Genomic DNA, 12,707 nt, shown 5'->3' on the forward strand with positions numbered 1-12,707 from the left:
AATGGAGCTTCTTTAAAATATTCTTTGGTCAGAAAATAACAATAATGATAAGTAGTAGTAGTAGTAGCAGTAGTAGTGGGCTGGAACGATAGCACAGCGGGTAGGGCATCTGCCTTGCACGTGGTTGATCCTGCCGAACGGAGTTCGATTCCTCCGCCCCTCTCGGAGAGCCCGGCAAGCTACCGAGAGTACCCCGCCTGCACGGCAAAGCCTGGCAAGCTACCCATGACATATTCGATATGCCAAACACAGCAACAACAAGTCTCACAATGTTACTGGGCCCGCTTGAGAAAATCGATGAACAATGGGAGGACAGTGCTACACTAGTAGTAGTAGTAATCTAGTATTCTGGGGCAGAGAGAAGAAAAGATGACCCAATACCCAGTTTGATTATAAAAGCAAATATTAGCATTTCCCAGAATTTGGATATCACCACATCTCTGCGAGTGAGCATAGGCAGATGACTTTCAATATGCAATATCAGGGCTGGAGCGATAGCACAGCCGTAGGGCGTTTGCCTTACAAGCAGCCAACACGGCCCACCCGAGTTCGATTCCTCCGCCCCTCTCGGAGAGTCCGGCAAGCTACCGAGAGTATCTCTCGCATGGTAGAGCCTGGCAAGCTACCCGTGACGTACTCGATATGCCAAACACAGTAACAACAAGTCTCATGATGGAGACATTACTGGGCCTGCTCGAGCAAATCGATGAACAACGGAAGACCGTGACATTTAAGCAACGTTCTCACTCTAGAAACAAATGTAAGGGCCAGAGGGATAGCACAGCAGTAAGGCACTGGCCTTGCATGCAGATGACCCAGGTTCAGGGACCACAAAATTCTTCTGAGCACTGCCAGGAGTTGATCCCTGAGCTCAAAGCCAGGAGTAAGCACTGAGTACCCAGGTGTGTCCCCAAAACAAAAACAATAATAAAAATTAAACAAACCTAAATAATTACAATGAAGTTACAGATTTCGGGGTCCAGAGAGATAGTACAGCGGATAAGGCAATTGCCTTGCACATGGCTAAGTGGGTTCAATCCCTGGGACCCCATATGGTCTCCTGAGCCCTGCCAGGAGTGATCCCTGAGGACAGAGCCAGGGTAAACCCTGAGCACTTCAGGTGTGCCCCCCCGCACCCTCAAATACAGACTTAGAGCTGGGACACACGCTTTGCATATAGGATCCCTGGATTAGATCCCCAGCACCACACAGTCCCCTGAAAATCACCAGGAGTGACCCCCAGCACCAAGCCAGGAATAAATCCTGAGTGCCACCAAGTGGCCACTCTGCCCCTCCACCCCCCACAACAAGCAAAAAACACAGAAAAACATTATAAACCGCACGCCACCCCCACCCCACCCCCACCCTGTTGCTTCTGTGATGCTGATGTGATGACGGGTGGGGCAGGTGTTATCATACACCTGCCTTGGGCCTCTGCATCTGGCCGTGGGGCTCGGAAAATCATACTTCCTTCCGTGCCCACATGTTCACACCCTTCAGCAGCTTGCACACACCTGCTACCGTGTGTCTAGAAATCCTTTCTTTCTTTCTTTCTCTCTCTCTCTCTTTTTTTTTTTTTTTTTGCTTTTTGGGTCACACGCGGCAATGCACAGGGGTTACTCCTGGCTCTGCACTCAGTAGTTACTCCTGGCGGTGCTCAGGGGACCATATGGGATGCTGGGAATTGAACCTGGGTCGGCCGCGTGCAAGGCAAATCCCCTACCCGCTGTGCTATCGCTCCAGCCCCCAGAAATCCTTTCTATCTGCCCAGCATGCTGCTTAGTGTCTGGTAGGGCACCAGGGATTTAAGTCCAGGCAAAATGCTTGCTCCGCAGATGCGCTAGCCACTGAACCTCCTGGCCTCCCGGTCCCAGATGTTTAAGCAACTGGACACAAGACGACACTTTGAAAGCACTCAGCAGGTGGTGAGTATCAATCCTCCCATAACCCACTCTCTACCAGAGTGATCAAGTAACACAAACGCCCGATGGCAATAGAAATGAAGAACATGAGAGCAGGTCTTCAGCAGGAAGCTCGCAATGGAGGTGAGATGGGGAGGGGCAAGGAAGGGGGTACGTCAGGGAAGAGAGAACTACAGCAATGGGGGAGGGAAGTGGTCAGCCTCCCCTCCAGAGGAGGGTGCCAAAAGAAAATGTTTCACAGGAAACCCTATCAGTAACAGTACTGCAAGCTACAGTGTCCAAATATTTATTTAAAAGTGCCTGCGATAGGGGGCCGGAGCTGATAGGGTATTTGTCTTGCACCCGGTCGAACTGGGTTCAATTCCTGGCATCTCATATGGTCCCCTGAGCCATGGCAAAAGTAATTCCTCAGTGCGGAGCCAGAAGTAACCCCTGAGCATCACCAAGTGTGGCCTACAAAGATAAAAATTAAAAAAAAAAAGTGCTGCCTGCTATAGAGGCTGCTGGCGGGCGGGACACTGGCAGAGGAAATTGGGCACTGGTGACGGGCCCAGTATTGGAACACTTTGTGCCTGAAACCCAGCCATGCATAACTTTGTAATCCAAGGTGAACAAAAACGTTTAAAAAAATGAGATAGGGAATCCTTGTGAACATGATTTCATTTTATTGGTGGGATTTTGTTTGTTTGTTTCTTTTCCTTTCTGTTTTGTTTTGCTTTTGTAGGATCAGGAATGGTGCCCGGAGCATCACACATGCCAGGCAAGTGCAGGCCTGCGGTGCCACCTGCCAGCTCCTCCGAGCGGGCTGTGCTTGGGGCCTCCCCGGCCTGCACCAGGACCAAGCTGCCGTCCCCAAAGCCACAACGGCCTGGACACTTGGTAGGCGAATACAGAAACAGGAAGAGATGGGGTGTAACAAGGCAGCATTCACCTGGGGGGTAGCAGACAGTGGCATTCGGGGAGCTGAGAAGTGGGGGGCACTATGGGTCACCCCCACAGGCTCTTTCTGACTCTGTGCTCACCCAAGAAACCTTCTATGATACCAGGAATGGAACCTGGGACGAGGCCCCCGCGGCAACACTCACCCCCTGCACTGACCCTCTAGCCCCTCTGGGAAGATTTTGACTATGTTTGCTGGTTTTGTCTGTTTCATGGTGGATCCAGCCCAGAGCCCTCCACGGCGAGTGGGGAGCCGAAGAAGGGGAAGGAGGCAGGACGAGAAACACACGCCCAGGCCCGGTGGGTCCAGCGGCAGTGAAGCTGCACCAAGCAGGAGCATCGGGGCGCCCACCTGCCCGCCCGCCCACCCGTGCCGCCTACATAGATGCTGGTGCCACACCACAGAGGCCAGAGTCCCCCAAATTCTCAGATCCGGCAAGAGAGAAGGGAAGACGCCCGGAGCGTACAGGGCAAGGGTCGGGCTCACGCGCACCTGCCGCACTTACCAAACACCCGGGCCACGAAGCCCAGAGGGAACTGCGAGGCGAAGACGGTGAGGAACCAGGGCGCGGCGTACAGGCTGGGCCCAATCTCCTGCTCCTCCAGGTGCCCATGCAGGTCCCGGTGGTAGTCGTGCAGGAGCCGTGAGAGCTGGTACATCTGGATCTGGGGGCACACAGACACCCGCTGAGCCTGGCTATCGGCACCCCGCGCACCCAAAAGGGCTGCTGGCAGATGCCCCCGCGTGCCAAGCAGCGCCCTCCTGCTCCCGCCTACAGGAGCCTGGGGGGTCGGTCTCTCCCAGGGAAACCGTCCGCACATCCTCTTCAGAATCGCTGTCCCTGAACGCCCACTGGCAAGGGTAACGGGGATTTGGGGAGGACGGCGGCCTCTGCCGAGGAGCTGTAGGCAGGGGTTTTGGTTTCTTTTAGATTTTAGACCATGCCCGGCCACGCTCAGAGGTCACCCTGGCTCTGCACTGAGGAATTACTCCTTGCCCCATGCAAGGCAAGCGTCCACATCCTGTACTATCTTTCCGGCCAGTCAGGTACTGTCATGTGCACTCCTTAGCCCACGACCCCTGGGGTCACCCCCAAATGACTCAAGTAGGTAGGGCACTGGGGATTTCTCAAGGCTCCCAACAAAAAGTACAGGGCCTGGGTGAGTTAAAATGGGTATAAAATGGGGCCTGAGTGATGGGCACTTGCCTTGCATGTGGCCAGTCCTGGTTTGGTCCCAGGCAGGAGTGATCCCTAAGTGCAGTGCAGAGCCAGGGAGTGAGAGCCCTGAGCACTGACGTGGTCCCAAAATGAACAAACGTGACCCCCTTAGACACGAGGCCATTTGCAGCTCAAGCTGAGTGTGGCTCCAAAGTGCTCCCTCTGGAGAGTGACAGAGGGTGGCAGGGTTCCAGGAGGGACCGGTCGGGGGTCACTGTAGCGCTGTGACCCGAGTCCAACCCCCAACAAGAACCTTGAGAGGTCCACTTCCCGACCGCCATGCCGCAAGGCGGGAGTGCACCCCGCAGGAGGGGGGATCGTGGGTTGCCTGGCTCGTCACCTCACCCTCAGCTTTTCTGTAGCAGGAAGAATCAGTTGGCTGGGGTCTGGCACCCCTGAGGATGCTGGGCTCCAACCCTGAGTCATAGCAAAGTCACAAACTGCTCCCTGGGGTGGCAGCTGCCACATTTTAACTTGCTGTGAATGAAGCTGGGGCCACACCCATCCATGGGCCTGGCCGCTCCAAGAGAAGGGGTCCCCCAGGGGCTTCTGCCCGGTCCAGGCGGGCTCACTCTAGAGTGGGCAAAGGCCAGGTCACAAGGGCCTGACTAAGTGCAGAGACACACAGGCCCGACAGCAGTTGCAGAACTCGGCGGCCAACAGGCAGCACGAGAGCACGGGGCACCAAGTAGGCACCGGGCACTGCCTCTGCCTGCTCAGCCCACACCGCCCCGGGCTGCCTGGGCCCAGACGAACGGTTCTTCTGTCTCAGATAAGAGGAAGATGATGAAAGGAGCAGGCAAATGGCGCAGGAAACGGGATCACCATGGGAAGTGGGGTGAAAAGAAGAGAGAGTGTGTGTGCGCACACGCAGCAAATGGCTCGAAAAAGCGGGATCACCATGGGAAGTGAGTGAGGTGAAAGGAGAGGGTGTGTGTGTGTGTGTGTGTGTGTGTGTGTGTGTGTGTGCGCGCACTGACTGGGGGTAGAGAGGATGGAAGTGAGGCGCACGGACAGAGGAGCCTCTCCAGAAACCCCAATGACCAGGGATCAGGTGAGCTGGGGTGGGGTCCATGGTAGAGCCGACTATACCCGGTGGTCACCTATGGATGATTGGAGGTGTGGGGATTTTGTCTTGTTTTTGAGCCACACCTGGTGATGCTCAGGGCATCGATTATGCCCAGTGGGCTATGCAAGATGCTGGGATCTAAGCTGGGCTGGCTGCATGCGGGGCAAGGACCCTACTGCCTCTACCCCCTGTACCATCATTCCTCAAGGTGACTGATCGGAGGGAAAGTCAGAGGGAAGAGGCCCCCTGGGCTAAACCCCTGCTCTGCCACTTGCTTGCTGTGTGACCTGGGCAAATGGGGCAACCGCTCTGGGCCTCAGTTTCCCTGCCTGTTAGCTGAGTGATAATCAGTGTCTGCCCAGGAGTGAGGGAGGGCAGAGATGAAATATCAACAGAGGAGCCGGAGCGATAGCATAGCAGGTAGGGCGTTTGCCTTGCACGCAGCAGACCCAGGTTCGATTCCCAGCATCCCATATGGTCCCCTGAGCACCGCCAGGAGTAATTCCTGAGTGCATGAGCCAGGAGTAACCCCTGTGCATCACCAGGTGTGACCCAAAAAGAACAAATAAATAAATAAATGTCAACGGAACATCTGGCCTCCAATGCCCAGCAAGGTAAATGCTTTCAGCCCAGACAGGCGTGGGGGTGGAGGGCTGCAGGCAGCTTTCCTGCAGCCCCTCTGGGACACCAAGGCAGGCTCGCGGGCTACCTGCAGGATGATCATGTCCGGCCGGTACTGCTTCCGCAGGCCCATGTCGAACATCAGGAACTTGAGCATGTGGAAGGCCTCCTCCTCGCCCATGTGCAGCAGCAGGATGCCCGCGACGAAGCTGAGTCCCTGGCAATAGCCCACCTCCTGGTCCAGGAGCGAGTAGGCCTTCAGGATGTTGTAGAGCGACAGCTGCCCTGCTCCGAGCTGGGCCGAGAAGTAGGGGTGTGTGGGGAAGGTCCGGCCTGTGGACGCAAGAGGCGCACGTGCGGTCAGTGCAGGGCAGGAGTCGGACAGGTCAGACCTCAGGGCTGCACCTCTGCTTCTTCAGCAGACTGCCTCTGGTTCCCGGGACATGCACAAGCCCTTGAGACCAGACATGAAGACCCCTTCCTGGGGCTGCTGGGGGGCTGGGGAGTAGCTCTACCCCTGACACCCACCAGACAAGCATCCTAACCCCCCTTCTCAAGAGGAGTGGAGCGGGTCTGCACTGGCCCTCTGGTCCGACCTTAAGGGCTGGACAGCCAAGCAGAGTTACACACCATTCTCAGACCTGCTCCCTGCACTACACACACATGCACATACAAACACACATACACACAAACATACATATACACAAAACACACTCAGACACACACAGAAACACAAACACACACAAAACACAACACTGAAGAAGCACACGTATATAGACATGAAAACAAACACATACACAAAACACACATAAACACATGCACAAGCACACCTATATACACAGACATAAAACACACAAACACACATCTACACACAAACATATAGAAATAAACATATAGAATGTCCTGACTCCACGCCAGGATGTCTTCACCGGGGGAACTCAGAGGGGATGCGGGTTGAATTGTCCCAGCAGAACCCCGGCAGCCCAAAACCTCCAGCACCCAACCACCGCCATGCTCATAGCCGCTCTCCACAAACTGGGACGAGCCTCAGCTATGTGGGAACCTGCAGAAAAACCCAGATATGCGGGACCTTGGACTGAGATCTCTAAGCTCGCTAGGAACAGGCCTGGGCCTCCTCCCCACAGCTCCCAAGTTTTTCAGTAGCTTGGCAATCACACCCACAAACTGCCGCTGGTGCAATATAATCTCATCAACGGCCAAGATCCGGAGACTATGAAATAAAGCTCCGGAAGAGAGAACAGGACGTCTTGGAATGTGGCCGTGCGACCTCTTATACTCTAGCCCACTGATGTGCCAAAAGTAGCACATCTTTGCTTGGGTTTAATATATTGCAAGTAATCTCTTATACAAGGGCTTAAATGGCTCCGAGATGAAATACAACAATCTTCACACACTTTCCTCTTATGGGAAAGTGCACAGTGGTGGGATTGGTGTTTGAATATTATCTGTAATGAACTACTGTGAACAACTTTATAATAATAAAATAAAAAAAAAAGAAATAGCACTGTAGCACTGTCCTCCCATTGTTCATCGATTTGCTCGAGCGGGCATCAGTAACATCTACACTGTGAGACTTGTTGTTACTGTTTTTAGTATATCGAATACACCATGGGGAGCTTGTCGGGCTCTGTCGTGCGGGCGGGATACTCTCGGTAGCTTGCCGGGCTCTCTGAGAGGGACAGAGAAATAGAACCCGGGTTGTCCGTGTGCAAGGCAAATGCCCTACCCGCTGTGCTATCGCCAGCCCCCTCCCCAAAAGAAATAAACATACATATACACAGAGAAACATATACACAGACACACACACAAACGCACAAGTATACACACAGCACACGCACAAATACACACACACAGGCCTGGAATTCCTCCCACACGCGGCAGGCCTGCTCTGGGCCAGGGAGCAGGTGTTTCTTTTCTCTGGGGGTGTCACACCCAGCAGTGCTCAGGGCTCCCTCCTGGAGTGAACAGAGGGCCCTGCAGTGCTGGGTGGGACTCAAGGCCCTGCACACAAAGCCGGCCCCTGCCTGTTAAGTGTCTCTTGTCTCCACCCACACCCCATATGTTTTCTTTTATACAAGTTACTTTCCCAACACAGAATGTTCATTTATTTTTTGGTTTTGGGGTCACACCCGGAGAAGCTCAGGGGTTACTCCTGGCTCTGCACTCGGGTCACTCCTGGCGATGCCTGGGGGCCACATGGGATACTGAGGATTGAACCTGGGTCAGCTGCGTGCAAAGGAGAGGAATGATTATAAAACTAAGAATAAATTCACCTAGGGGCTATGGGCTATGAGCTATGAGGAACTGGTTGCACGTGGCGTGGCCCCGGGGTATAGGATGAACTCAGATTTCTGTGAGAGGAAATGAAGTCACCCTCCACTTTAAGCCAGTGTGTTTGTTTTTCAGCAGGGGCCACACCCAGTGGTAGTGTGTGTGTGTGTGGGGGGGGGGTGGTGTGTGCATGTGTGTGGTGTGTGTGGTGTGTGCTGTGGTGTGTGTTGTGAGAGGGTGTGTGTGTGGGGTGTATGTGTGGGGGGGTGGTGTGTGATGTGTGGTGTATTTGTGTGTGAGGTGTGTGTAGTGTGTGAGGTGTGTGTGGTTGTGGTCTGTGGGGGGGTTGAGGGGTGTGGGGTGTTTGTGGGATGTGTGTAGGGTGGGGGGGTTGTGGAATGTATGTGTGTGGTGTGTTGGTGTGTGTGTAGTGTGTGTCTATGGTATATGTGGTGTGTGTGGTATGTGTGAGGGGTGCAGGGGTTGCATGTGTGGGTGTGTTTGTGCAGTGTGTGTGCCGTGTGTGGAGTGTGTGTGGTGTGGTATGCGTGTGTGGTATGTATGCGTGTGTGTTTGTGTGGTGTGTGTGGCATGTGTGTGTGTATGGTGTGTGTATGTCTGGTGTGTGTGTGTGCGTGTGTGTATGTGTGTGTGCTGGCCATGCACAGTGATGAGGATGGAGCTCAGAACCTCCCCCGGGGTTAGCCCCCCCCCCCCCCCCCGCCACCTCTACTCTGGCCATCCTAACCACCCTAACCACCCGTCCAGGATCTGGGTCATGGCTGTCCTGGCCTGGCTGTCCTGATACTGCGAGGCCTCTGGGCACACCCTGTCCCCACAGCTCCCCTCTGGGCTCAGGACCTCTCTGAAGCTCAAGGGCATATTCAGAGTGAGGATGATAACCAGGATCCCACCACGTGGAAGGCACCAGATGTGAGGGCAGGCCCCGCTCCCACCTCCTGAACCCCCAGGATACAGCATGCAGCTGGCCTGACACGTGTGCAGAAAGCAAGGCCCTCAGAAGGGGTGCTGCAGAAGGGGACTGCTGCCGGGGGCCAAGGACAGATGGACACACAGTGTCAGGGGAGCGAGAGGGAAGACATGTGCTCTGGGCCTGGGCATCGCCTCCACAGCACAACATGAAACTAATTTCGGTCGTTTGGCAGGGGCGGTGAGGGGAGCAGACAGGGACGGGCACTCCCGGCAGTGCTCAAGGGACCACACAGTGCCAGGGAAGAACACGGAAAGCTCCCTCATGACACACGGCATGTGCCCAGGCCCACTGAGCCACGCCCCGGACCCTGTGCCACATTCTTAGAAAGCTGACACCCCAAACCATCAAGGCTAGCACTCAGAACACGAAGCACCGTTCCAACTGCAAAATCTACTATTCTCATTCCTTGGGTGGGAGGGAGGGGAGAGAAAAATCTTGCTGAAAAGTTGGTCAGGGCAACAGTTCATTTTGGAACGAAAAGTGAGAGGCAGAAAAGACAGAATCTGATCAACCAAGTGTTTTCTTTCTCTGGGGAGGGTCTGAAAGTCGCTTGTGAAGAACAACTGAGATCAGGGTGCGCCTGTACCTGGTACTCTGCAGCTGGGGTGGGTCGTGGGTTAGAGAGTGTGGACCAAGAGAAACCGAAAACTCAAAACGGGCACCCTCCTGGGGTCGGAGAGATAGTACTAAGGGGAGGGTAGTTGCTTTGCACATGCCAAAGTTCGATCCCCAACACCCCATGAGGATCCCTGAGCCCCACCAGGAGTGACTCCTGAGTTCAGAGCCAGAGTGTGGCCTGAGCATCACCAGGTGTGGCCCACCACCCAAAACAATAATCATAATAAATAAATAAATAAATAAACAAAGAAACAAACAGGCACCTTCCAGAGACCATGGGCAGAGTCAGGAGGAACTTCTGTGAGCCCCCAAATCCGAGTGAGCAGGGCCCAAATAGGACAGGCAGGGCACTTCAAGTCACGGGGGGTGTCCAGGCCACCCGGATGCGGAACAAGGCTGAGCAGCAGGGACCCCGCAGATGCCAGGTGGGGAGAGGAGAATTGCCCACTGTCCGTTACCCACTGAATCTCTTCGATGACCCAGAGGCACCAAGCAGGAGACAGACGGGGGGAAGCCTGGGTGGGAGGGGAGGGCACATGGCGGCCAGTGCTGACCGTCAGAAGAGGAGGTTGCGCTGGGCTTATGGGGGTACTGCAGGGGGAGGGCTGGGAGGGCACGCGGGCAGTGCAGCACTGCCAGGGATTAAGGCGGCTGCCTCAGTGCCAAGTGGGGCAAAGGCTGCCTGGAGCCCCGGGCAGAGGCCCCACAGCACAGCTGCTCAGCCTCCCTCTCCTTGTGACCATCTGCTCTGGCCGGAGGGGGGAAAAAAAGGGAAGATAGCTGAGCAGGAGGGTCAGAGGGTGAGCCCCTGGGGAGGGAGAAGGAGGATCGGGAGCGCATCCCCCCACCTCCGTGCTGGAAGGAGGGCGGGCTGTATGAAACTGCCAGCTCCCCCCGCCCAGGATCTGCACTTGGTTCTCACTGCATTTCACATGATGGGGACATGACGTCACTTCTCACTCACCACACTCACAAACACGGTTCCTGCCAATGTGCACAACCACTTGGGGTTAGTGGGGCAAACCGGCTCCAGCCTCATGCTCCCCAGGGGCAATCATGGCCGTTGGCTTCACCCCACGCCCCGGGAGCCACAGCCACGGGAGTGGGGGTGCTCTGGGCTCCCCGGGAGGTGTCCAGTCAGTTTCTGGGGGTATCAGCAGGTCAACCTGTACCTGCAGGGCAAGTGTGTCAGCTGCCAAATTACCTACTGCTATGCCTCTGGACAACTTGGGGCCAAATTTCCTGAGAAATTAAATGGCCAAAAGTTAGGAATGTGGGAGTCACACCCACAAAGCACCTCTGGCTCAGCTATACAAATTCAGTTTTTGGCCTTGCTATGGACACTCATAAATCAATCTCGAAAGAGATGAAAAGCCGCAGTTAATCTCAGACCCGAGCAAGGCGGAGCAGACTTGGGTAAACTGGACGGGGCAGGTTGGCCTGTGCCCGCCCAAGCGGAGCCCCAGCAGCTGCTCGCTTCCACAATCCAAAATCACTGCCACACCCCAGCCTGACTCCACCATCTCAGGACAGATCTCACCTAGATACAATCTGTTGAAAATTCGGGCCTGCAGGTTTTTTGACTGAAATCTCCCGGCTTTCTCAAGGGTCAAGATGGGCTATCTTACCCCACCTCCCTGTATTTCCGGAAGCCTCGGCAGTCACATCCCACACCCCAAAGCTTCCACCCAGTTAAAAAGCTACTCCAGCCCTACTGTCCTGATAAAAATACTGAATGCCCTGAACCATGACCTCTAAGCACCTGTAATGCAAACCATAATGCACAAAAGTAGAGGGAGGCTGGGGGTGAGGGGTGGGGTGTTGGGGGGTGGGAGGGAAATGGCGGACACTGGTGGAGGGATGGGTGTCGGATAATTATGACTAAAACCCAATTACGAACAGCTTTGTAAGAGTCTCCTGCCCCCGCGCCTGGCTGTCCTCACCAGGGTCCCTTGGAGGGGGGCGGGTTGAGTTTCCCTTCCCCTCCCACCCCTCCCAACCTCCCCCCTCGAGCAGAGCCCCAGCAGCCAAAGACCTCCAGAACCAGCCACAGCCATGCTGAGACTATTCTCCACACGTCTGGAAAAGCCTCATGCATGAAGGAACCAGTAGAGAAATCCAGGCATGCGGGTCCCGGGACTGAGATCTCTAAGCCTGCTCAGATCGGGACTGGGCCTTCTCCACCCAGATCCCCCATCTTCCAGTAGGTAGGTGTCACACCCACCAGCTGCCACCAGTGCCCAGGTTGGTCCCATCAACGGCCAAGACCCAGAGACTATAAAACCCAGCTCCCGGAAGTGTGCGGACGTATTTGCGGCCGCAGGACATCTTACTAACTCGTTCTTACTTTGGAGAACCTGGCAGGCTACCAAAAGTATCCTGCCCACACGGCAGAGTCTGGCAAACTTCCCGTGTCGTACTCAATATGCCAAATACCAGTAACAATGATGGGTCTCATTCTCCTAACCCTAAAAGAACATTGAATATGGCTCTTTTAAAATCTCAGTGCTAGGAAGAAGGAGACGTTACTGGTGCCTGCTAGAGGAAATCGATGAACAATAGGATGATCATGATCGTGATTGTAATAGTCTCATGGATATTTAATAAATTTTTTTTAAATAGTAGTGTAGTGTTCATGCCTGCTTTAGTCAGCTTAATCAGTGGCTGAATAAACAGCAGTACTTTTACATCTAAAAAATATATGGTCAGTCCCTGGGGTGGGGAGTATGGGGTGAGGGACAGGAGGCCGTGATCAGGAGCAGTGACATCCCAGTGCAGACCCTAAAGAACGGATTCAGGATGCCAGCCCCGAGGCCCCTGCTCACGTGACCCCCCTTCCCAGGATGGTCACAGGACAGGTGCAAGCAGGGAAAGAAGCCACATATCCCCTCCGCCCCTCAGGGCACTGACAAGTACAAAGGCTCTTTTATTAAAAATTGGTTTGAGGGGCTGGAGAGATAGCACAGTGAGTAGGGCGTTTGCCTTGCATGCAGCCGACCCGGGTTTGGTTCCCAGCATCCCATATGGTCCCC

At 54.7% G+C, this 12,707-nt stretch overlaps 1 protein-coding gene across 4 annotated transcripts in view; it reads right to left on the reverse strand.

Moving 5' to 3' along the window:
* The window catches only part of TBC1D1 (TBC1 domain family member 1), a 204,104-nt gene that overhangs the window by 11,374 nt on the left and 180,023 nt on the right, over positions 1-12,707 (reverse strand). For all 4 annotated transcript variants that reach the window (XM_056125549.1, XM_056125550.1, XM_056125551.1 and 1 more), the window contains 2 exons: positions 5,860-6,104; positions 3,368-3,527 (listed from right to left, as the gene is read on the reverse strand). In XM_056125549.1, the coding sequence (XP_055981524.1) occupies positions 3,368-3,527; positions 5,860-6,104 (405 nt within the window). The remainder of the gene's footprint in view (positions 1-3,367; positions 3,528-5,859; positions 6,105-12,707) is intronic.

The sequence above is a fragment of the Sorex fumeus genome, unplaced genomic scaffold (assembly GCF_029834395.1).
Source record: "Sorex fumeus unplaced genomic scaffold, SorFum_2.1 ptg000055l, whole genome shotgun sequence".
Lineage (NCBI taxonomy): Eukaryota > Metazoa > Chordata > Mammalia > Eulipotyphla > Soricidae > Sorex > Sorex fumeus.